The following is a 26,325-nucleotide window of genomic DNA, read 5'->3' on the forward strand; positions in this document are numbered from 1 at the left end:
TACAGATACAGACTGTTATGTGTCAGCTCCCAAAATGACCACCATCCATCACACTGAGAAAAGAGGGAAGGGAGCGCCCATGTCCCCACAAAACAAATCCCTACAAAAACCTAGTAAAGTGTTATTTTGTAGCTGCATAACCAACACCACCTCTGCTGTTGAGCTACAAACATCTCCAGTTGGTGTTCTAATGAAATGATTGGGAAGTGTGCCAATAATAATACTAATAATAAAAATAATAATACTATTAATAATTTATTTATTTGCTGCCCATCTGGCTGGGTTTCCCCAGCCACTCTGGGCAGCTTCCAACAAATTAAAACACAATACGACATCAAACATGAAAAACTTCCCTGAGCAGTGCTGCCTTTAGATGTCTTCTAAAAGTCATGACATCTGATGGAAGGGCATTCCACAGAAGACCCTCAGCCTGGTTCCCTGTAACCTTACTTCTCACAGGGAATCGGCAGAAGGCCCTCAGAGCTAGATCAAGAGTGTTCAAGAGTGTGGAAAGTGCTCTTGTCCAATTTAGTTCATTTTATTGGGTTCCTAATTGATGGTGCTTCTTGGGTATGCCTCTTTAATTTGCAGAATCTGGGAAAACATTTTTAATGAAGATTTTTTTTTTAAGAGGCAAATCTTAAAGTTTGTTCTGGAACAAAAGTAGAAAATACCTAATGCATTTCAAATGGAAACCTTGATTATTTTCCCCCTTCCTACAGATTGTTTCTCTCCGTCTCTCTCTCTCTGATTTCTATTTTGGGTGCTGCCCTCATTTTTACCAATCAATAGGCCAATGCAAGGTATTATGGCAGCCAACAAAGCATAAATGGAAGCTCGCCTCGGGTGGATTAACCGGTTTTTGCAGCCTGCCTGGGAATGCAAAATTGAAGGGTAGGGAAAGCATATGCTAGTTGTGGATCAGAAATCTAGATGATTTACAACAGTAAACCACAGTTTACTCTGATCCAGAGTTCCAATATTTTAGGTGGGAGTAAAACTGGAGTTATTTTGTTAACAAAACAACTTTCCTGGGCAAAACTCGGGGTTTGTTTCATTTTTTTTCCAGTACTGAATAGAACAAGGGAAAAAAGCTTACATGCAAAACAGAAAATTATATGCTATCAAGATAATAATAACAGTCACGATTGGTAAAACAAATTTGATAATAACTGCTTAAAAGCTTAGTCCCAAGATAGCTGCCTTGGGATATAACAATCACCAGCCACACTCCTCGAAAGCACATTTTCATTATTCTTTTTATCAGCCCACCTCATCCCCTTGCAAGAGTGAACATGGCAGTGGTGACAACATTCTTGTGCTTAACACTCATTGGCTTTATGGAAAAGCTAAACAGCCACATGAATACTAGCTGCAACACCAATGTGAATCAGGAAACACAATGTTATTTTGGCAGACACACCAGTATGAGTGTTTGCCATCAAACACATCATTAGGCTGATTCTAGGGAAGTGTCATATACACCCTTCCTGCTATGCTGCCCCACAAGTTTTCTATTTACAATGAGCACTGCCCAAATGGAGATAGGCACCTCTCTATCCGATTGAAAAATCAATGAGGTTTAAGTGCATGGCTAACAAGTTTTATCTGAATACAACAACCCACCATTAATACCCTATAGCTGTGACCTTCCCAGATTAGGCAAGTTGGAGAAGAGTCCTCATTAGCATTAGGTCAAGGGGGAGCATGGTGTGACTTCTACACTATTTAAAGCTCCCAATATGGTCACTGGGTGATCACACCATTTCCAAGTCACTTTTGAAAAATGGGCATAAGCATCATGTAATTTTCTCTGAATGACACATGCTAATAATCTCCCAACTTAAGTTGACCATGATATCTACCATGGGAAATGGTCCTTTCTAGTCAATTCACACACCCCAGTATATTGGGCTCCCCACCCCCTGCCCTTTAACATCATGAAAATCATGCAAGCAAGTTTACTATATACAACTTAACCTTGACTGTTCAGTTTTGTCAATTGACCTTGCACTGCAAAGTGATGAAGTCAACCCACAGACATTGCTAACTATCCAGCATGATGGATTAATTTCAAAAGTGGCACACCTGAACTTTTCGAAAAAAGAGAGAGAGGGAGGGAGAGGAGAAACTCTTATTTTATCCAAAGCATAATGAGTTGTGTGTGTCTGTCTTTCAGTGAGATTATAGGACAGGGCATTAGGGGGCGGGGAATTCATTCAAAAGACAATTTTCTATAGTTGCCACATTGCATTTGAGGGAACACAAGCGTCCCTTGATGAAAAGCTCAGTTCATAGCTCAGTGTTAGAGCATCTGCCTTGCATGTAGAAGATCAACTGGTTCAACTCCTGGCCCCTCCAGGTAGGACTGTGAAGCATCCCACCTGAAATCGCTTCAAACAGTACTGAGATGGACTAATGCTCTCAGTACAAGGCAGCTTCCTAACATCTTATGAGCTTTCCTGAAAAACCATTCACCCACTGCTACTCACCTTTGCAGTGAACTGGGTACATTCTAAGTGACATTCTCTGTTCCCATGGGTCAATGGGGAGGACAAACTTGGCAGTCCCTTGTATGAACTCATGCACCTCAAACTCCTTTTCAAGACACACCAGAGTATCTCCAATACTCTGCCAATACTTTCCAATAACCTGTCAATACAATTAAGACTGAAGGAAGAAGAATGTTTGAAAACCACTCATATGTGAACAATCAAAGCCAAGACACCCCCATTCCACACACACACACATTATGTAGTGTGCCTGTAACATTTTCCCCCTAACCATGACTGTTTTGCGTTTCAGACTTGAAAAATCAATAGAAGAAGAAAAGCGGAAAAATAATGTAACAACATTCATTTGCACATGAACTCCTCTGATCAGCTGTGGCTTGTCCAGGGAACTTGTTCATACTTGAAAGAAAGGAAGCAGTTCTTTAATCAGCCGTATAGGCCTCCTGTTGCAAAATGAAGAAAACAAATTATCATTCATGCTCTACGTCTGCATACACTCATTAGATTTTAAAAATAATTATTATTTGCTATTTACTCTGAAAGTTCAAGTTTCATACAGCAAATGCAAGGAGCTATGGTTTTGTGCCATAATCAGTTTAAATAAACTGTAACACCGCAAAGGGCACTTTGCAGCATTCTGAAGAAAGAAAAAAAATCAACTGAAAAACGAAAGATTTCCTGTCTGGCATGCAAAGGGCAACTTCAACACACCCCAGGGTTTTCAAGCATCTAATTGGGAATGTTGCTCTTATGTGGGTTTAGTTGGCTGGAGTTGTTGTTGTTGATTTTGCATACAAAGTCTTTCTGCAATCATTTTGCAAACTGCTTTTGAATTCCCAAGGTTTCAAAAGGAGTTGGCCATGTAGCCTGGGGAATTGCTGTTTAAGAACACAACCCTAAAGTCCCATTGGGGATGTGGAACTAGCTGGGCAGACTTTCAAGATTTGGAACTTGTTCTCAAGATTTAGGATTAATACGCCTTTTAACCTTTGGCACAAATTTTCTGTACTGGGATACATCCATGACAAGCAAGTCTTTGCTGGAAAAACCTGGGTATCACTCCATATATCCTAATTTCCCCACACTGCCATTACCTCTTCTCTACAGATCCCATTGAGAGGGCTTGTGAGTGCTCCCGTGTTGGACCAAGAAAGCATCTGCACATGGGAGGCCATCTCAGATTTCTGCCAATAGCTCACCTCAGCACCCCAGCCCAGGGCGCCACATCCTATAAAGTTTGAGAGCCACTGACACAGATTACAACCCAGTCCACGATATCCAGCAATCTGAAAACAATGTCTCAGGACAATGTCTTGGGGAAGGGCTGTGGTAGCGGCGTGGCAGAGCTTTACGTGTAAATAGTCCCAACGTTCAATCCCCAGGGAGGGCTGGGAAAGATTCCTGCTTGAAACCCTGGAGAGCAGCTGCCAGTCAATGTAGATCCTACCAAGCTAGATGGACCATTGGTCTGACCTGGTATAAAGCAGCTTCCTATGTTGATCCAAAATGACTGCCCATGAATAAATGTTGCATATGGGCAGTTGCTCACACCTGGGAAATCCTAGGGTTGGCATATGTCCGGAATTTCCCAGACATATCCAGAATACTGTAGTACGAAGCAGAGTCCGGGTGGAAATCGGCAAAATGTCTGTGGAAATCTGTACATATAGCAACCCATGTCGGCAGTGTCGTTTTTGCCAATTTTTCATTTTTCGCTCAACAACTTTGGCAAACCAAAACAAACTCAACAACTTTTGTGTCTGGATTTTCACTTTTTGAAATATGGAAACCCTAGGCTATCCCTCAACAAAAACTGTGGGGAACCCACTATGCCCATCCAGTAAGGGCACTATTATCAGTAAGTGAAACCCAGTTAGTTTTGCCATGGCCTGATAACTACTGGCATACGGTAACAGAGGTGTTTAACTGGAAGTACCAGTGTTGTGGAATGCCCTCCCTGCTGAAATACGAAAGGCCCCATGGCATTCTACTGGGTCCTGAAGACACATTTGTTTAGGCAAGCATGCCCACAACTTGAACTTGACATCTTATTGCTTTAAATGCTTTTTAAATGTCATACTTTTTAACTGGCTTGCTTTATTTACATTTTAATTAAAGGCGTATGAATGCTTCAGTGGAATTGTTTTATTGTGCATTTTAATTATGTATGGCAGTGCAATTTTTCTAGAAAAAGAGGTGCCCGAACTCGCCATGAATACCACCCTTGTTCTCTTAGAATGGCCTGAGAGGTGCCAGAACTGAGTTCCAGTTAGTTCCGGATGAAGAAAAGCCCTGATGTATGGATTTTATAGTTAAAAACTGCTTAGAAGCCATTTTGGCACTATAGCAGTATATTACTTAATTTAATTAATTGTTTTTCTGAGAATTAATAATGCTCAGAGAAACAGTCACTGGAGTTGTACATCTTTCTTAAGTGACTTCTGGAACAAACATTCCCTTAGGGATGACTTACCTGCTTCCACATTTCCCCAGTTTTTTCAATTACAATTGTCTGTGATTCCTTTACAGGTGATGTGACATTGTAGTCATCAGACAAGAGGCCAAGGATGGGATACTGATTCCTGTACCTGGAATTTCAGAAGGATCTATCAGCATTGCTATTTAAATACCACATATAGTGTGGAAAACATTCTGGCATCAGATCTGCACGATACATTTAAAGCACTCTTATACCATGACAACAGTCTTGGCTTCCCCCAAAGCATTTGGAGACCAGTAGATTATTAAAGGTGCTGAGGGCTGTTAGGAGACCCACTCTCCCACTCAGTTCAGAGCCACAATTCTAAGAGTTCTCTGAAAGGACGGATTGACCACTCCGGGATTTGTAGCTCTTATGTTCTGTAAGGTCAGGAATGGGAAATCTTTTCGGCTCCACGGGCCAGATCCTTATCAGATTTATATTATATTTCACAAATGGACAAAGTCATCCCAGTACATTTCCGAGCGCAATTCAAAGTGTTGGTGCTGTCCTTTAAAGCCCTAAACAGCCTCGGCCCAGTATACATGAAAGAGCGTCTCTACCCCCATCATCCAGCCCAGACACTGAGGTCCAGCACCAAGGGCCTTCTGGTGGTTCCCTCCCTGCGAGAAGTGAGGTTACAGGGAATCAGGCAGAGGGCCTTCTCGGTGGTGGCACCTGCCCTGTGGAACGCCCTCCCATCAGATGTCACAGAAATAAACAACTATCTGACTTTTAGAAGACATCTGAAGGCAGCCCTGTTTAGGGAAGTTTTTAATGACTGATGTTTTATCACATTATTATTATTATTATTATTATTATTATTATTATTATTATTATTATTATTATTTCTGTTGGAAGCCACCCAGAGTGGCTGGGGAAACTCAACCAGATGGGCGGGGTATTAATAATAATAATAATAATAATAATAATAATAATAATAATAATAATAATAATATATTATGCCTTCCAGTCACATGACACCATTATGACACCATATGACTGACAGGTAGGATGTCCTGCCCATCTGCCAAAATTCCTTGCATGGGGTTCCCAAGAGTTTGACAATCAGCTGATAAGTGCCAGCTCTATGTGTGACATCAGGTTTTGGGCGGGTGAGTGTGGCTTCTCCCAAACAGCCTGGAGAGCCAAATGGAGAGTCAAATGGAGGACCAAATGGGCTCAAGGTTCCCCACCCCTGCTGTAAAGCATTGCACACACCTGCAGCACAAGAGAGAAACAGTCAGAAAGAAAAAGAGTTGCATGCAGTGCCCTTACTTTTTAGTGATGATAGTCTTTGTTACTCCTTGGGATGAATTGTTTGCTAGTTTTTCTTGCTTCAATCTGAAGATTTCCTAAGATATATATATATAATTTATTTTTATTTTTTAAAAAAGGCTGTTTCACTCAAAATCTTCGTCAAGGTGACTATCACAAGTAAAATCTGATTCTTCGAAAGGTAGAGAGGCTTGTCATGACTAAAGAACATTTCATATCAGGATATTGATCAAGAGGTCGCTGAACTATGGTTAATTATCCAGGAAATGTTGAATGGAAGAAAAGGAAGGAAGGAAGGAATGGCATAAGGATGGAGGATGGAGGCACAAGATCTATGTATTTCTCGGCTTAGTAGGCTGATACACACACACACATGCCTGAACCAGGCCAAACTAAGGCACCTTGGGAACATCAGGGGTTGCATTGAGATGCATGTATAATATAATTCAATAGGTATTCCATTTATATTTTGGGCAATGGTCTTAAATTGTATACTCCATATTATGCAGTGGGTGATTTTTACAATAATACGTTTTCAGGGATCACAGCAACAGCATTTCCTTAACAGGAAGAAGAAATTAAAGCAGTAAGAGGTTAATAGCTGCCACCCATTTGTTGAACAAGTACAAAATGAGTTTGAATCCTGGCGATCTCACTGTGTGTTGTTTGGGAAACTGCTGCGTTGTTTACATAATGGTATTCTGTTTGCTATCACTTAGTGGTCTTTGATTATATCATTCAACACATTTATATCAATAACATTCTTAACTGGGCTCCTTTGACCAAGCCAGAGCATTGGCCCATCTGCCTCAGTATTATTATGAGTTTGGGGTGTTAATCTGGGTGCCAGACCAATACTGACTAGCAATGGTTCTCCAGGGTTTAAGATAGGGAACATTCCCAGCCTTGCCTGAAGAATGACCCTGGGATTTCCTCTGTGCTAGCAGATGCTCTATCACTGAGCCAAGGCTGGATACGAGTGCGTACAGAATGCTTAAAAGGGACCCCTGACCATTAGGTCCAGTCGTGTCCGACTTTGGGGTTGCAGTGCTCATCTCGCGTTACTGGCCAAGGGAGCCAGCGTACAGCTTCCGGGTCATGTAGCCAGCATGACAAAGTCGCTTCTGGCAAACCAGAGCAGCGCATGGAAATGCCGTTTACCTTCCCGCTGGAGCGGTACCTATTTATCTACTTGCACTTTGACGTGCTTTCGAACTGCTAGGTGGGCAGGAGCAGGGACTGAGCAACGGGAGCTCACCCCGTCGCGGGGATTCGAACCGCTGACCTTCTGATCAGCAAGCCCTAGGCTCTGTGGTTTAACCCACAGCGCCACCTGCGTCCCTTACAGAATGCTTACTAAATGCTAAATTATCTCACAAGGAAGGAGAAGAAGGCAGACTGGAGCAATGGAAAACTCTTGAAACTTCTGTTCTGTACTGGTGTGCCTGTCCACCTCCATGCAGACGTACAAACCTTGTGTTGCTGAGCATGTAGACAAATAAAAGGCTGGAAACTCAAAGTACCAAGCAGTTATCATGAAAGCACTCCAAATGATGCAACGTGGGCCATTCCTTGATTTATCTGCTTGCGTTAAGGAATCAAGAGAGGCAGCAGGAAAACCCTCTCTATGGGGAAGGGTCATAGCTCCATGGTAGAGCATCTGCCTTGGATACAGAAGTTCCCAAGTTCAATCCCTGGCATCTCCAGGTAGGACTGGGAGAGACCCCTCCCTGAAACCTAGGTGTACCACAGCCAAGCAACAGACTGACTCAGTCTGACTCAGTAGAAGGCAGCATCCTGGATAGCTGAGTCGGTACAACATGAAACTCTTAATCTCAGTGTTGTGGGTTCGAGCTCCACGTTGGGCAAAAGATTCCTGCATTGCAGGGGGTTGGACTAGAGGATCCTTGTGGCCCCTTCCAACTCTACACTTCTATGATTCTATGTTCCTAAAACATAGCTTTTGGCTAATTAAACAACCTAAGTTCCAAACAACTGCCTGTTGAACCATGGTCTGCAAAGCAGTGCTACTTACATCTTCCAACTGCTTCAATGTGGCATCTCTCTCTTCCAGCCTTAAAGTCAGATCTTGCAGTCTAATCTGGAGGTCAGTGTCACTCCCCTGCTTCCTTGAAAAATCCCGCTGGAATTCACATAATTTGGACTAGAAAACAAGAACAGCAGGACACATGTTGAGTATCAAAAAGGTAGCTCAGATACAGATTTTTTTAAAAAAAGAAAACAATAAAAAGGCAAGTGATAAAAAGTCAAGGAATGGAACTGGAGAATATGGGAAAGCCAGGATTTCCAGAGCGAATGTAGCTAGAACCAGGGAGTCTCCACTTTGAATCTCACCTCCTCTGCAGTGTGCTTACAATAATACTAACCTCCTTTCATAAAGGGTTGTTGTTGCAAAAACAAGCAAAACTACTAACTTAAATTTTATTTTTCAACACTGGGAATCTTTATTTTGTTGCTTATTAAAATACTGGTACCCCAACTTTTTTAAAAGTATTTTCATTGAAACTTTCAGGATAGGATACAATAAAAAAAACAAATTAGTCTAAATAAAAATACCTCACCCTTTGTACCTGAAGACACCCACCCAGAGGCTTATGGCCCTCAGAATAAAAACAACTATTAATATGATGCTACTGCCAGTATTCATAGCTAGCAACAAAAATTTTCACACCCGCAGTGACATCGGGAGATTTGTGGTTCAGCTGTCCTTCTGGGTTTTCTAATGTGCAATAGTAATTGTGTGTTTAAAACTGACTGGGGCTGTGCATATGGAAGGGGTCGACCCACTTTGCTCATTGCAAAACCCCCTCCCCTTATTAAAATCTCTCTTCCTTGAAGCTGCTATTTGTTCCATGGAGCAGGTAGCAGCTTCAGGTGGAGGGCAATTTAAAAGGCAAAAATGATATAAAGGGACAGGGCTAAACAACACTGCCAGTGCCCATTATTCTTACTATTAAAAAGGTTAATAGCATCCCAGTGGCTGCCATTAACCTTTTTAATAGCAGGAATAATTTTAGAAAGCAGGCGGTTCAATCACTGATTTCCCGATGCCACATCCACTGTGGCCCTGAGCTGTACAAACGCAGAGGTGTGCTTGGAGAGGTTCAATATGGACTTTCTCCCCCTGCGGTTTCCCACAAGGAAAGCTGACATACCCTGAGGTTGCGGATCTCCCTGTCCTTATCCTCTCTAAGCTGGTTGATCATCTCCACATAGCGGCTGGATAGTTCGTCAACGGTGGTCTGGCCTGGAGTGTTAGAGGAAGCCTGTGCAAGAGCAAAATGCTTAATTTAGTTCAACTTTTGCAAACGGCACAGATGATAAAAAGCAGGGTCACTTTCACTGACATGGAAATAGCTCCGTCACAAAACTGATGTTCAAAGAAATTTCCCTCATCTCCCTCTCTCGCATCTCTGGGACCAGTTGACACCCAAGGAAGCTGAACGTTGGAAGAGTCGGGACATATAAAAGGAAGTACTTCTTCACATGGCGCATAGTTGAACTCCACTGAGTTCACTCCCAACAAAGGTGGTCATGGCCACAAGCTTGGAAGGTTTTAAAAGAAGACTGGACAAATTCATGGAGGATAAAGGCTATCCCTGGCAGTGGCTATCAATCAAGATGGCTGCCTCCACAGGCGGAGGAAGGGATGCTTTTAAATACTAGTTTCTGGAAACCACAGGAGGGGAGAGGGTTCTTGGGCTCGGGTCCTGCTTGTGGGTTTCCTGCATGCATCTGGTTGGCCACTGTGAGAACAGGATGCTGGACTAGTTGAGCCAATGGCCTGATCCAGCAAGCTCTTCTTACCTTCTTTTATTGCTACATGCAGCCTAGAACTGTCTGCTGACCAGCAGCAGTTTGCCAAGGGTTCTCCAAGACAGATTTTACTTGTTTTCAAACCACACCACGTTCCTTTATTATTATTATTATTATTATTATTATTATTAACCGGAGGCATCAGAAGCTCCTGTGGCTAGAACGAGGAACCCCTAGACCTGGGCACTGTTGAGAAGAGGATGCTGCACCAGAAGGACCATTAGCCTGATCCAGCAGCCAGGCTTTTCTTATGTTCTTATGCAGAGGATGGTGTAATTCTCATCACCAGAAGGCCATAAAAGGCTTCTCTGCATATCCTGCCTATCTTGCTGGTTTGACCAGAAAAACAGCAAGTATTCACTGATTTCTGGCTCATGGTTGTAGCATAGCCCTTAGACCACAGGGGGGCAACCTGAAGCCTCTCATCTACATGCAGCTCTCAAGCCCAGTTTCATGTGGGTGGCAACGAGGGAGAAAACGGGGCGGCAGAATGAGAAAGAAAGGAGAGCTTTCTTTGCATGCTCTGCTTTGCATGCAGAAGATCTGAGATTCAACTTTCACCCCATTCAGATAAAGCTTGGGGGTGTCACTGTCTGAAACTCTGGAGCACTGCTGTCAGTCAGTGTGGGCAGCATTTCCCCTCCCTGCGAAGTTTATTATCAGTATTTCATTTTATAATGCATATAAAAAAAGAGAGAACGATTACATCAACAGACAAAAGTTAAAAGATGAAAAACAAAATTATGAAATAAGGCACACAGAATGAGTACTGTGAGTACAGAATGAGAGAGCCAGTTTGGTGTAGTGGTTAAGAGCGGTAGACTCGTAATCTGGGGAACCGGGTTCGCTTCCCCGCTCCTCCACATGCAGCTGCTGGGTGACCTTGGGCTAGTCACACTTCTCTGAAGTCTCTCAGCCCCACTCACCTCACAGAGTGTTTGTTGTGGGGGAGGAAGGGAAAGGAGAATGTTAGCCGCTTTGAGACTCCTTTGGGTAGTGAAAAGCGGGATATCAAATCCAAACTCTTCTTCTTCTTCTACTTTGCAAGTGAGTTAAAATCACAAAGTCAAAGTAAACACTGTCAACTTTATCAGACTGGCAAGTATAGCTCCAAATTTGAGTGCAGGGAATATTGAGCCGGACAGGCCTATGCTCAAGGCAGCATTCCTCCGTCCCTAAGAAGGGAGCAGCGGAAAGTGCATGAGAGAGCAAAAAGGGTGACCCACCCATTTTGGTCTCCAGCACCTACCAATATTGGCATTTGCCCTCCACCCCCCAAGTGCCAGCACGCAACCCTTGACCCTCATTCCTTCCAAGTGAATGAGGCCCTCGGCAGGACAAAAAATAACAATACAAGGTTCCCTGTGCCTGGGTTAGATTACTGAACTAAGGCTGGGGAGGCCCAGTCATTCGTCATTAGGCCATACGTTAATAGAAACAAAGGCCTGCCTTTACCTGCAGTCTCAGATTCTGGATTTCTTGCTCCAAGGCTCGCTTGCTGTATTCCAGGTCTTTCAGCCGGAACTCTCGGTCTCCATCATTGTGCCGGAGAGAGAGGAGCTGCTCTTCCAGCGAGCGGCACTTCAAAGTGTACTCCCTGAGGGCTTGCTGTGAACACACATGGCAGGAAGCAAGTTAGCTTAGACAACCTGGGGCCAATTTACCACTGGGGATGCTGTACCTTGCATACCCCCTACCACCAAGGTACTTTGATCCTCAGGGCAGGCACTCTTAACATTGCCACATGCTCCTGAGGCTCAACTCAGCTCCACTGAGATTTATTGTTTCAGTCCGATAAGCATGCAAACCTACCTGCTGCTGGCGATTATTCTCTCGCACCGACTCCAGAAGGGTTTCATACTCCTTTACTTGGGACTCTTTAAAAGCTAGGTCTTTCTCAAGCAGCACTTTGTCAGTTTCCAGTTTCTGTGAAAGCAAAATGCTTATTATGAAAAGGCCTTTTTCTTTTCTTTTTTTGAAAATTCAGATGACAATTTTGAAAATTCAGATGGGCCTATGCTGCTATGATGGTGGACACGTAGGACCAAGAATTCTAATGGGGAAACTAACATGCTTATTGCAATGTGTAAAGACAAACTGAAACTCCTCCTTACTGGGCCCAAAGCTAAAAATCTCTCAGGTGATTTGAATGGTAGCCAGGAAGCCAGGAAGTCATTCAAAAACAGAGTTTCCAGGATAGCAGAATAGGGGCACATACTACTGTTCTATCAGCAACTACAATTCAGTCACATACTGGTCCAAGGGGAATGTATCCCAAAAAAGAGCTGGGAGGACTAGGAACCTTTTGGGCGGCAAGGGTTCTCTTTTGTTATGTATTTTATTTACTTCTTTAGAACATCTGTACTCGGCACTTCAGCTGAAAAAGCTCCCAGGGTGGCTTATATGCAATCAATTAAAACAAGGCAACCCTTGCCCACAAATCTAAAAGAAACAGCATTAAAGGAAAAAGGGAAGAGGAGGGAAGAGGAGAGAGAGGAAGAAAGCAAGCTCAAGTTCTCAGCGAAGGACTCACTTCTGAGGAATTGCTACAGTGTGTGCCTAAGGGTCACTCTCAGAGAGGAACATAAAGCATCTGTAGCCTTTGATTTGATCACCCAGAAACAAAGATGACAAGTTCCTACAAAATGCTTGAGAAGAAACAGCTAACATGAAGTTTCATTTGGAAATGCTGAAGTCACTTGCCTCTGCCCAATTGGACAAAGGAAAATTTGTGTTTATCAAGAACATGTCACGTGACAGTGGTCTTTTGAAATCAAGGAGGGTTTCAAAAGCAGGTAGTGTAAGGCAGAAAGGTCTGCCGTGCAAGCAGGGGCAGGGGTCAACAATTCTGGTGGTTGCAACCTAAGTAGATTTGGGAATCCCAGTCTTGTATACCAATTGATGAACTAATCAAATACATTTGGACACAAACTAACCAGGACAGGACAGTCACTCACCCCTAAGTCATCCTGAAGATGAACAAGCTCTTCTCGAAGGTTGTTGAATGTAGCAAGGACAAGCCTCATTGACTTATCAGCTGTTACTCTCATCTAGGAAAGAAGGAGGGAAAGAAAGGAAAAGTAAATTTCAGGGTCGTTTCAGAGAAGCAAAATAATCTAGTTACTCCAACTAAGTTCTACTCAGAATAAGTCCATTAAAATTAATATACCTAAGTTAGCAAAGTCCATTGTTTTCAATTGGTCTTCTCTGAGTAGAACTAACACTGGATACAACCCATTAATTCAAAGTAAAATAAGTTTAAGGTGCTCCATAAAAAAACCACCCTTGCATCTGTTTGTCTGGGATGTAGGAAGCAATTTTTATCCTCTTAGTAAGAGCTATACAAGACAAGCCAATTTCTGCCAAAAAGAAGAAAAATTAAATAGCCCATTCAATATCATGGGGAAATTTTAAAAAGTCTACATCATTTTTAATATTGAATGAGAGAGGCATAACTTTTCATTTTTCAAAAATGGGATTCAGATTCAGAACCCAATCTATATCTGCCTCTGGAGTGCTTCAAAGCAAATCAGGGTGTTTTCCAAAGCACTGAATCAGGACCTGAACTGAATCTTATGGTTGCTGTAAGAGATGGGCAAATCTGTATCCAATGTACACATTTTTGTAGAGTGTTTCCCCCTTACAAAGTACATTCTTGTATATTACTTTCACTTATACATGCATGTCTATGCACACTTTATCCTAGTATATGCATTTTTGTGCTTGGCACTTGGCCAGACAACTGTGTTGCAAAATTTGAAGAACTGCAAATTGGAAATAATAGCTGTGTTTTGGTCCTCATATTGTTTTGGAAATTGTGAATTAGAGAGATTTCCCCCCCAGCCCTAGATGGTGTACATCCCTAAAAATCAAAGTAGGTAAGACATCCCCCTTGCTGATTTTTATTTTATTTATACTTTTGATGCGAATTGGTTTGATTTATAGAATTTATTCGGGCTTGTAATCCCAGCAACCCCCTTAAGATATAGTGTTCTTCCTACCTATTATATGCACACATGCATGCGTGAAAGAGTTCTTTCTAGCCAATATCTGATTCCTGATTATAATTTTAAATTTGCTCAGAGTTCGCTGTTGCTTGTTTAAAAATATGTTCTGATTGTAGTATGCTTAGAAGTTAAAATAAAGAATACAAAATAAGACTAGGGAGAAACTTGGCATTTTCAAATCACACATGTAAAGCATGGATCAGCATCCACAATGGAATCTGTTGGTTTGTTCAGACAAGTCGCTGCAAAATGAGAATGATGGTATTTTTTAAAAAGTGTTTTCACAACACAAAGCCAGGCAAAAATTCCCTTTTAGTTTTTGCAGATTTATTTCCACCTCACGCCCACATATGGAATGCCCTACCTCTAGGAGATAACGGATTTGTTGCTTTGTTGATTCAGAAATCCCTTTAGGAATCAAACTCTCAATATCTTCCGTCTATTAATTTGGAAACAAGAGACAAAAAAGGCAGAGAGTGAGTATTAGACCTGGTTCTTATCTATTGATAGCAGCAAAAAAAATCATGGAACAAGCACAAAATATTATGAGCAACTGAAAGACACAGAAAGCAGAATGGCAACATTTCTTGTTGCCTATTAGAGTTACTGTATAAAACTACTTTTTAATCCAGGAAAATCTTCTCAAAATTTGGGGGTCGTCTTATACGCCAGGTGGAGAATCTGCAGTCAAGTATATCTCAAACTCTATATTTTAACTGGAAAAGTTGGGGGTTGTCTTATACGCCCAGTCGTCTTATACGCCGGAAAATACGGTAAATGCCAGATGGGGCAGAACCACTATGCTAACTCTCTGGGAGGTTAGTCACTGTTGCTTGCTAGGAGGGAGAGAGACAGGGCAGCACGGTGCAAGCACCCTGGCAGAGCCAATATAGTGCTCTTGCTGGTGCATCTGCATTAGCTGACCTCCCCACACCCTTGTACCTCCTAGTAGGCAACAGCAACCCACCTGCCATGACACTAGTGAAGCAGCTCCACCCAACACAATTAGATTCTTCTGGTAAAAGGGCTGTGAGGACTGGAAAGTGCAGTATCTCTGAGGCATCAAGGGACCTTGTGGTTCACCCTCATTAGAGCTTGCACCTCAGTAATTAGTGAAGTGCACACTTAGGGATTGTACTGAAAGGAGGAGCCCCTTGTGAAGAACTTCAGATAATGTGGCCTTTTTCTTCAACCAAGCAAAGAAGAAAATGTCACAAGTTTTCAGCAACTGATGGACTTAAGCAATTAGAGTATTCATCAACTTTACAGCAGCCTTCCTGCAAAATGTTTGGTTACAGGCCTAGCATGCAATGGAGGACACAGCCTGTATACTTTTGGCAAGCTCAATATCTACAACTTGCTAAAAACATGGCGACCACTAAATCTTTTGCACACTCAATCTGCTCAGTGTGGAAAGGGTCACTTCAAATAGTTTTTGCCCATCATTTAAGGCAGTGTTTTTCAACCTTTTTTAGGCAAAGGCACACTTGTTTCATGGAAAAAATCACAAGGCACACCACCATTAGAAAATGTTAAAAAATTTAACTCTGTGCCTATATTGACTATATATAAAGTAATTCTCTTGAATTTTTCAATTTTTCCCACGGCACACCAGGCAACATCTCGCGGCACACTAGTGTGCCACGGAACAGTGGTTGAAAAACACTGATTTAAGGAAGCATTAGCTTGAACACCTAACCACGGTTTAATGACTGATCACAAACCAGGGTGAGAAACAGGTCTGCTTTCCATAGTTTGAGTTAAGAAACCATGGCTAAGGCACTTTCCCTACCTTTTCAGCCTTTCTGCTTCCAATTTGGCAAGTAGGCATTACTATTATATGTGTCTCCACACACCCCTTCACAGGCTAGGGCTTAATTCAAGCAATCAAAAACCCTGGTTTCACTTATATTTGGGTTCTTGACCAGGTGTAAGGTAGCTAACTATGGTTAGGTAATGTCTGTATAAGTTCAGGATATTTGTTGTGAGATTCACTGGACTGCAACCATGGACCACTGATGGAGGGAGGATACTAAAAATCTTTAAGAGTACTTACTTGATTCAGAGAGTCGATTTCATATCTCCTGTAAGAAAAACAGGACATCACTAGCACATAGTACAGTATTTCCAAATGCACATAATTTTCATTAGCCAGCTGTGTAAAGTTTTCAACATTTCTTTAAAGTCCTCTTGGGTGATTCAGATAGAGGTAAGCTTTCATTCTTAAATATAACCTTTTCATTCCTATAGCTGCAAACGCAGACAGAAGCAGACAAAATGCATACATTTATAAACAAGAAACACACACCATTCAAAATACACACACACATGCACACAGTCCAACTGTTCATTAACTGTGCCTATTTGCAGAAGGGCTCCATAATGATTGACATGTATACAATCAAACAAAATTTTCACAACATGGTCCAATCATGAAACTTGGATTGTGTGACTGGTTGTAGAACTGGGGGGAACTCATTTTCAAATTCAGAATTCGTGACCTGCTGCTTTCTAAATTCATAGTTTCTCAAAAAAAAAACCCCCCCCAAAAAAAACAGGCAATCAAATTGTTAACTACTTGCAAGCAGAATGGAGTTGCAGAATGCAGCTAAACTGACCATCCCTCCTTCCATCTATAAAACTCTGACTAACATTCCTAAGATTCCCAGAGCGCCAGAGATAGGTTACCTTCCACCTAGCTTATCGACATGCTGGAGTAAACAGCTATAGAGTTCGCTGCTCTTGCGGTGCAGTTCTGCCAGGAGCTCGCCAAAGAACCGAGAGTCCAACTGATCATTTACTTCATAAACACATTTCACCTGGTGGGAGACAATAAAAGACCGCTTTAGGGGAATGTGGGAAATGATTTGGGGCATTTGCAGTCGTTCTTTAAAACAACAGCAGCAACAACATCCCAATGTGATTAACAGAAAAAATGTCAACAATTAAAATATACTTAAAAACTATTTCAAATTCAGTACAGATACCCAGACTGTATAAGAATCTCCATTTAAAGAGTCTTGCTCGGAAAACAAGTTATTCAATTAAGAACCGGAAACACAATAGAAATGGCAGTCTGAAGCAGTACAGTGCATGCGACCACCACAGCCAATACAGAATGAAAAATGCGCATGAGCAAACTGGAAAGAGGAACTTTGCTAGAGATTAAAAGGACCCGCATGCACTTTGAAATCATTATGACTAATTATTGCCTGCAACCATATGAGCCTGCCCTATTCTTAAAATCGGCACCCAAGGTTTGCCCTCTGGTCTGCTGGTGAAACCCTTAGGATTGGTGTCAGGAATGGGGTCTTCTCAGTGGTGGCCCCACATTTCTGGAATTTCTGGAACACCTCCCCTGGGAAGTATATAAAGGCTCATCACACCTAAGAACTCTAATGGTTAAATATTTAATTTGCTGTATTCGTGGGCTGTTGTTTATATTTTTAATGTGTTTTATTTATTTATTTTGTGTGCTTTGTCAGGGCAGTGTACCCTGGAAGGTGAGCTATAAAAATAAAATAAAATCCTACTCTCAGAGGACGAGAACTCCAACTTTGTGGGGGAAAGGCGCAGAGAAGATGCAAAAGTAAAGAACTATAGCCAGAACCCCCAGGGGCTCATTGAAACAAGCCTAGTCAGCTAAAAACTTCGTGTGAGAGAGAGGAGACAAAACAGGAGAAAATGATTCATCCTTATTAGACTCCCTTTCTTCTCTCCCACCCCACAAACACACCAGAATAAAAGCAGCAGTATAGGCTTAGGAAAGCCACCATCTTCAATTCCAGCTGTTCCCACAATGTGCATTTGACCTCCTGGGGGGGGGCCTAAGGCCTGTTGGAGTGTCCTGTATTTAATTCATGTTATTAGAATCCAGTCTTCTCCTCTCCGCCCGCAAGCACTCCACCTTTAGTATGTTTGGTTTCATAATTCTGTGGCTAACAGCACTTTTCTGCTAAGGTACTTGCAAAATTGCCTGCCTTTCGCTGGAGGCAAATGAACACACATTTTGACTCTAGTTCCCAATACCATCAGCATAGAAGCTCAAAGCAAGAGTGGTCCTGCGCTACCCAGTTGCACATTACTCATGTTGCAACCGTAAGCAAAATGGTTGAGAAAACGAGATCCAGCTTTTATCCTAGATGCTAATAGCAAGTGTGGATATTTATGTAGCAAAAAACAAACACACACACACCCCTATCCATGCAGAGGAGAGGAGGTTATTAGCAGGCTCAGAAGAATCCCAAGCGGTGTCAGAAACTCACGATATATAAGCCATGTGCAAAATGGCTCCTTAAACCAGGGTTACGGTCACCAAAATGGAATGCCAAGTTGCAATTCTGGGGCCAAAAGGTTCGAAAGTCATATTTTTCAATACAACAACTTTTTGGTTCCTGAAATTCATTCTGATTGTATTGATGAAATTTAACTGATAGAATTCTTCAGGATGTGTTGTTGCTAGTGTGTGAAAACAGTCAAGATCCAAGGATCCCCAGGCATGCACCTCCAGCTGGTGGAGACATCCGGCCATCTTTACTTGGTTGCAAGTGGCCCATAGCAGGTGCAAAATGCACCTGTCACCTGGTGAATTTCGAACGCTGATCCTAAGGTTTGCAGAAATAGTATTTTTCCCCCTCCTATTCACCATCCAATATTGACTGAGTGTGCTCAGCAGCTATTGAATGCTAACTCAGATGGGGTGGGGGTGGGGAGGTGGAATGGAGTATCTCGCGAGGGAGCACCTGCTGGACAGAATGTTGGACAGAATTCTACACTGCAACATCTGTATTTCTAAATGCAACCTCAGAAGAACAAAAGCGAGAAGCTAAGAGTTAACAATCATAGCAGGTCTAAGAGATATTACAACATTCAGTTATATTGCCACCTATTCGGCAATGGAATTATTGAACACACACAAATCCTCACAAGGAAAATACTCAATAGGGTCTCCTAAATATTGACCTGAAAAATGTTCTCCAATCCTCGCCCCCCCCCCAAAAAAAGCAACAGACAGGAGACTGTTTCAAACTCCAAAACAGTCTTCACCAACCTGGTGCTCTCCAGATGTTGTTGGAGTAAAACCCCCATCACCCCCAGACGCTAATTGATTACAAGGATAGCATCTGCCCTTGGGGGCAACTTCAAAAAATCTCCCATCTTGGAGGGTAAAATGTTAAAACATGATGACAAAACTGCTCTTCCGTCATTGGGCATTGTTAGACAATATAGTCATGGAGTATAATTGTCAGGCCCAGCATTTTTTATTCACATCTTTTAGTCGCTATTTAAGAATAAATTATGCTTGCACGGGGTCCCAGGATAGCAAATAAAAAGCAGGCAAACCAACAATACACATCTTTATGTATTTCTCAGCAAAGACCACTATATCTAAAGACTAGGCCTAACCACTGTAAGCTTCATTGGGCTGGGATTTTCCATACAGCCAGCTTCCCACGCAAGTCTCTGCCTGGTTATCATCAAGTCACATTGCAGCTTCAGAAGACTCAAGTCAAAAAGAAACAAGCAGAAATATTTGTGGGAACTTGAAGTCTATTCTAAAGAGGCACCATCATTCTTACCGGTTCGCAGGTCTGAAGGGTGACCTTCTTCACATTCCCACTTCCGTAATCATTGACACAGATGGGACTTACGTCATAGCAATTGCCCGCCTGTGTTTGCTGGCACTGCTGGACCACTTGGACATGTTCCACTGGTTGGCTGACTTGGCACTGGTCAGACTGGAGGCCATATTGGTATTGCTTTTTCATTAAAAAAAAAAAACAGAATTCATTCAGAACTGAGGCATTGCACTCAAACCCTTCCCAGTCATAACTAGTGGTGGGCGAACATGTCAATTTCAATTTATTTCTGTTGTCTCAGTTCTCCACATTTCCACATCTGTTTGCAATGTTTCATAAAGTCCTCGTGAAGATTCGGCAACATTATACTGCACATTTTTGTCTAATATACACTTTTTTGCAAAGCAATTTTCCCTAATACAATGCATCTTTGTATATTTTGTATCTATACATTTTGTATATATTTGTATATATTATATAATGTTTACACTTACACCCACCCACACATACACACACATTCTATATTCCATATTCCATTTTCTATATTCTATATTGGGTATGTATATGTGTGTTTGTACATATGCATTTATAGACACTCTTTGCCCTAGTATTTGCATTTTTGCACCTTAGTACTTTATTTAAAACATCACCACTAGTTATTTAAATGCTTCTGAGTAGCCAAATGTGTTTCATTTGATACAGAGGGCACACCCACACTTCAAGTTTAAACAGGTTTGTAAGGAATCCATTCCAACATGAGAGCTTTTTTCCATTATCTTAATCTTATATATATCTCCATTATAGCTTCTTCAGATGACCTTTGAAAATTGGAGCATGGCACTGACAATACTTTGTTAGAGAAGTCTTAGTTCTAGAGTTCAAGACTCCTGAAGCATAATCCTGTGCACATTTACTCACACACTATGTACACTGGGTCTTATGCTCAAGTAGAGCATGCATCAGATTGCATCCTTAAAACAAGTTTGAAAATGGCTTAGAACTTGTGGTGTTGACAAGTCCTTAGAGGAAATGCCTTCCTCCACAGGGTGTCGGGTCTCCAGGCTGGTTTTCTAGGGCTAGGTCTCCAACCTCATTTTTCCCATTGAACACCATGTATCTGCCTGACCCGAGTTTCGCAGACTCAGCTCAGGAGGAGCTCTATGGGGGCTTCAAGGTGATGCAGCTCCATACTTCCTCAAGCAACCTGGAACGCAATCACTTTGCAGGCATCGTAATGTAATTCTTTAAGATGTAGAGTCAGATTGGCTGAGCTAGGGGGAAGGGTTGGAAAATATCCACCACTGTCAGTCTTCAGGTTGCCTCTGTTGCAAAAACACTAGTTGAGACCAAATTTTCTTGCTCTCTTGCTTCTGGCTTTTGGCCAGATTGGTGCTGCAACCAAATACATGTAGGTTCCTGGTCAACATACAGGCTCTGAAGACTCTGATGTGGTCATCCCAGATTGCAAACATTTTCTCTGTGCTGTAGTAGGCGTCATTAAACATTTGGTGCTGTCAAGCTAGGAATTCAAGACTCTACTTCAGTTCAAAAACTGGTGATTAGTCCTTACTGGCTGTATCTTCTTGGCCAGTTTTGTTTTAATGCAGCCTTTGCCAACCTGGTGTCCTCCAAATTTTTTGTACTACAACTCCAATCAGTCTCAGCCAGCATGGATGTACTGGCTGGGGATGATGAGAATCTGGAGTGCACCAGGTTGATGAAAGCTGTTTTAGTGCCCTAGCTCTGACCAGTTGCTGCTTCCTTGGTTACTGGAACTATTAAGCAAGGCTGCTAAGAAATTCAAGCTCCTTTTCAAGTGCTGAGACTACTGGTTTAGGTCTCTAGGCTGGTTTCTGTGCCTGAGTCTACATCCCAACCTGCTCCCAACTTTGCCTACCTAACTACCTACCTTTCCTGACTCGAGATTTTGCAGCTAGCTGAAAAGGGATTGCCTTTGGGGACTCTCTAGGACATATGTATTGCTTTTGTAGGGTGACTGATATTTCTTTCAAGGTTAGAATGGTCCATCTACACTTCTCTTCTCAACTTCCATACGTGGAAATAGATAGATATTCAAAATACACCTCCAGTACCCTTTTCCCCACAAGGAAACAAACTCTGAAAAAGTATTTCCCTGGAACATTATACTCCTGGGGGAAATGGGGATTTCAAAAACAATACTATCCATTCAGTCTTTTAAAAAGGTTTCCATTCATCTGTCGCAGGGACAGTGTTCATTGCAAAGGCAGGACTGAAAAGTCTGAAAAGAAACAGGTGCTTCTTTGTGTCCAGAAGATCAAACAATGGTGAAAGGGGAGGGGGAGCAGATCTATTTAGGGATTCAGACAACTTAAACTTAGCTCTGTTCTTATTGGCTCCTGACAGCAAACCTTAGATCTGAGAAAACTACTTTTAAATGTTATGAGGTTGGGATTTTTCTGGTGAGGGTTCCTCTTAAAAGCTAGGGACTCTTACCTGTTCTGGATTTAGCAGTTCATATTTTCTTATTGTCTTTTCATATATCACCTTATTTCCATCTCTCAGAAGTGGAGACAAGGGCTCCTGCAAATATAAAACAACCATTACACGTTTGCATAACAGCCCTTGTGTGATTCAAATCATCATCAGCAAATAAGAAATAAAATGGTCTGTCTCTATTTGAGTTCCAGATGGAGATGTTAAGCTGGAGTACAGCAATATTGAGCACAACATTTTCCCCTCAGGACCGTTTCCTGACGCTGGGGTTTGTTTGTTTTCTGCGTGAGTGGGGGAATTCATTATTTTAAAGAAATGCATTGTTTCATAAAATTAACTGGTAACATAATGAAAAGATACAACAACAGTTAAATTGGGCGATTAGGGGGGAAACAAAAAGCAATGGCAGTCAAATCTAAAATCAAAGTTGTAATTAACTTTTTTTTCTCATGAGACTATCTCTAGGGAGCACATATATTTATGTACACAGCTCTCTAGGCAAGCGAAAAAAAATAATGCATGGAGGAATTTTGAGCAGCTTCAGCTTTCTTAAAAAGCAAAATAACAGAAAGTGAGTTGCCATGACTTAAAACCAGGTCCAAGGCCACATTTCCCCATGGGCAGTCTTTTGGGGGTAAAACTCTAGCAGTGGGAGGCACCAGAGGGAAAAGTAGGTAGAACAATGGATATGACTCTTCTCTTTAGGTTTCATTTCTCCCACACAAGAGCCAGGAAGTTCTATATGTACACAAAGCCTCTTTCTACTCTCTATCCTCTGTTCAGGCAAGCAAGAGGCATTGATGGAGAGTACTGAGGGTAAGATATGGGCTAAAGGCCTGAGGATCTCCTCCTCAATTTAAAACACTCCATCTGGCAGCAGCCCCGTCTTATCCATAGGGGCTACTGGCACGGCACGCCAGGGCGCCAGCCATGCCAGGGGCGCCCTCACGAGCCCGCCGGCATGCCGTGCACCCCCTCCCCATCCCGCCCCCACGGGCGGAGGGGCGCTTGTGCACCGCCAGCGCAGCCGCTGCTGCCCATGCCGCTCCCGGGCAGGCTGTGAGCCGGCCACCCTCGCCTCCCATCCTGCGCGGGGAGCCCCAGCTGGAGCGCTGGAAGGGCGTGCAGAGCCCTGTGCCGCTCCAGCGCCACGCCCCTCATCCCCTGCTCGCCCACCCCCCCCTCCCGAGGGGCGGCCAGCACGAGAGGGAGGCGGAGAGGCGGCACGTCGGGGGTGCCGGAGGGATTGCTGCGCCACAGCAGCCAATCTGCCTAAGACAGCCCTGTCTGGCAGAGAGAGAGAGAGAGAGACAGAGACAGAGACAGAGACAGGCAAGATGGTTCTGCTATGAGTTTAGTTAGCATTTGACTCCTCCTCTCCTTAAACTGCCACCTAGTAGTATCCATTCTATCAGGCTGAAGTAAAGGGAGAGATGGGAAGCAGGGTCCACACTCTCAGTTCACTTGAGTGCTCAGCTTCATTTGAAACCCCCTCAACTGTCATCTAGCCGCAGCTATTCCATCAGGCTACAGAAGAAAGAGTCAAGAAAACAATACTGGGCCTTCCTCTCTCTGAATAGCTTATTTTCAAAATGGTCATCATATGAACTTGATAACTTTATGCACTGATGCCTGAGTTTCCTTCTTTTGATTTCTCCTCATCTTTTTTTTTTTACTTTCCCTGTTGTGACTGAAAATCTGAGGACTGTTTTGTTTGCTATTGATTTCCCTAGGAGCTTTAATGGCTAAAGATCAGGGTGGAAAGCTTTATATAATAAACATTTTTAAAAATGCTTACAAGTTATTTCAGTGAAATAACTTCCAAGTAAAGCCTGGGTTTCTTTGCACTGCTTTTTAAGGCTGCAATCCTAACTATGTCTATTCAGAAGTAAGTCCCATTGAATTGAATGGGGTTTACTCCCAGGAAACTGGAGTTGGGACTGTAGCCTTAGATGGCAACACTGGACATACTTTCCTGAGAAGAAGCCGTTCTGGACACAATGGAATTTATTTATTTATTTATTTATTTATTTATTTATTTATTTATTTCTAAGTAAACATGCATAGGAGTGTTCTACAAAGTGTGCCTTGTTGATTGCTTTTTAATCAAAATTTTCAGTTCAACCACTTTTGGCTATTTGAAAAATGTATATAGTACATAAAGGTTAATGTGTCATGGTTGGTTTTTTTTCATTTTGTTTTACTAATAAATATGACATGCTAAATGAGATCTCAGATTAATTCAAGGCAGTGACAAACTTTCAGATTTCAGATTGTTTTGAGGGAATCTGAAATCCCTCTGCTAGTGAGCCTGAATTCACTGCTACTGGCACAAAAGGGAAAAGGGAAAAGCTGAAAGGGAAAGGGAATATACCTGTAGGTGTTTGAATGAACCTGTCTGAGGTTTTGCATACAGTGACTCTATAGTATTAAATCTTGCAAAAGTATATCAAACCTTGCCAAATCTCAGCTTTTGGAGAATATTAACCATTATGAAAGCAACAAAGTTTTCTTACCTGGCCAGGATTCTCTAATATAACCCTCCGGACACTGCCTTGGGAATAAGGAGACAATTTCAAGGATGGAGATTGGACTTCCTGTAGGGAAGAGAGAAGGTAAACATTTGATATGGCTGTGCAGTAAAATAGAACTCCTCCAAGGGGAGTGGAATCCTCAATGCCTTTCCTTGAAACCAAGCTAGCAGATTACCCCTTAGCAGTTGGTCAACAGCACAACCTTATGCATATCCATTTAGACCAGTGCTTTCCAAACTTTTCATGTTGGTGACACACTTTTTAGAAATGCATCATTTCACCCCTTTCCAGCCCCAGGAGGAGCATGGGGAGCATTCACGCGATACACTTACACACTGCAGCCGACACAAACGTGTCGCAACACACAGTTTGGAAATCTCTGATTTAGACACTAAGCCCCACTGAGTTCAGTGCAGCTTTCTCCCAGTGAGATAGGAGGGATAGAAAATGTGGTGCCTTACAGATGTTGATAGACCCCAACCCCCATCAGCTCCAGCCAGCGTGAGAAGTAGGTACTGCATGATTTCTGTACAGTGGACGCTCAGGTTGCAAATATGATCCGTGTGGGAGGCATGTTCATGACCCGCAGCGTTCACAACCCGCAGCGCCATGTCTGCGCACGTGCAGGTTGCGATTCAGCCCTTCTGTGCATTCTCAGGCAACAAAACCCAGAGGTAATCCGTTCCGGTACTTTCGGGTTTGGCACATCTGTAACCTGAAAACGCACAACCCGCAGCAAGCGCTGCTTAAGACTGTCTTAAAAAGTAAGTGGTGTATAAATATATGAAATAAATAACAAAAGCATATTGATAGCACCATGTTGGGTAACTCCTGGTTAGGGATTGAAGGTGCTGTCAATTTCATTTTTCTGTTTCTCATTGTTCCAATATTAAATTCAGTTCTTCATCTTTCTACAGCAATTTGCATTTTTAAAAAACCTTCTGAAAATTCATCATCATTTTAGTGCAAACGTCTTGTAATAAAAAAAATTATGTGTCACACAGTTTTGAGTAATTTTTGCAAGCATTTTGTTGTTGCTGCTAATATAATGCAGTTTGTCACCCTATTTTCGCTAATATATTTGTTAAGCACACTTTTCCCTAAAATATCCCTTTTGTAAAAATTGCTTAGTTGGAAGAACTGCATCACAAAATTGGGATATGTGCAGATTTCCAAGGATGGGTATACTTTGGCTCTCATGTTTGGGAATGTGTGGATTTGACACATTCACCCCTATTTCTGGTAGACAGGATTGCTGTTTAAGGGCTGTTGCAAAAAGAGAATTACCCTGCAATACATTTCTTGCCTATGTACAGAAATCAGTTTGCAAATTCAGTGATGAAAAGAAGTTGACACAACCAGAAAGTAGGCATTGCATGATAAACTTATTGAGGGCAGCTTTAAGACCCCTCCAAACTAGTATTTTATTGTGGGTATATTCTGCAAACCACATGTTTAAATTCCTGGATTTCAGGGGTTGGACTAGATGACCCTCGAAACCCTTTCCATCTCTATGATTCTATGTTCTTGATACAATAATAGTGCAATAGTGGTGGATTCCCCTCCCCTCTGTTTTAATTTGTTCTGTGATGCTTCTCCGTTGCTTAATGTTGGCTGGATCAT

The 26,325-nt window shown here is 42.2% G+C and overlaps 1 protein-coding gene across 1 annotated transcript in view; it reads right to left on the minus strand.

The window, feature by feature from the left end:
- Nucleotides 1–392: 392 nt before the first annotated feature.
- POF1B (POF1B actin binding protein) overlaps nucleotides 393–26,325 on the minus strand; it is a 45,342-nt gene continuing 19,409 nt past the window's right edge. Inside the window, exons 2-15 of the mRNA XM_033137542.1 lie at nucleotides 24,685–24,765; nucleotides 22,169–22,255; nucleotides 19,694–19,873; nucleotides 16,803–16,933; nucleotides 16,171–16,198; nucleotides 14,479–14,553; nucleotides 13,065–13,157; nucleotides 11,920–12,033; nucleotides 11,563–11,715; nucleotides 9,447–9,557; nucleotides 8,306–8,434; nucleotides 6,271–6,347; nucleotides 4,987–5,101; nucleotides 393–2,956 (exon numbers count right to left, since the gene is read on the minus strand). Of these exons, the coding sequence (XP_032993433.1) occupies nucleotides 2,936–2,956; nucleotides 4,987–5,101; nucleotides 6,271–6,347; nucleotides 8,306–8,434; nucleotides 9,447–9,557; nucleotides 11,563–11,715; nucleotides 11,920–12,033; nucleotides 13,065–13,157; nucleotides 14,479–14,553; nucleotides 16,171–16,198; nucleotides 16,803–16,933; nucleotides 19,694–19,873; nucleotides 22,169–22,255; nucleotides 24,685–24,765 (1,395 nt within the window). The 3' untranslated portion in view covers nucleotides 393–2,935. The remainder of the gene's footprint in view (nucleotides 2,957–4,986; nucleotides 5,102–6,270; nucleotides 6,348–8,305; nucleotides 8,435–9,446; nucleotides 9,558–11,562; nucleotides 11,716–11,919; nucleotides 12,034–13,064; nucleotides 13,158–14,478; nucleotides 14,554–16,170; nucleotides 16,199–16,802; nucleotides 16,934–19,693; nucleotides 19,874–22,168; nucleotides 22,256–24,684; nucleotides 24,766–26,325) is intronic.

The sequence above is a fragment of the Lacerta agilis genome, chromosome Z, assembly GCF_009819535.1.
Source record: "Lacerta agilis isolate rLacAgi1 chromosome Z, rLacAgi1.pri, whole genome shotgun sequence".
NCBI lineage: Eukaryota > Metazoa > Chordata > Lepidosauria > Squamata > Lacertidae > Lacerta > Lacerta agilis.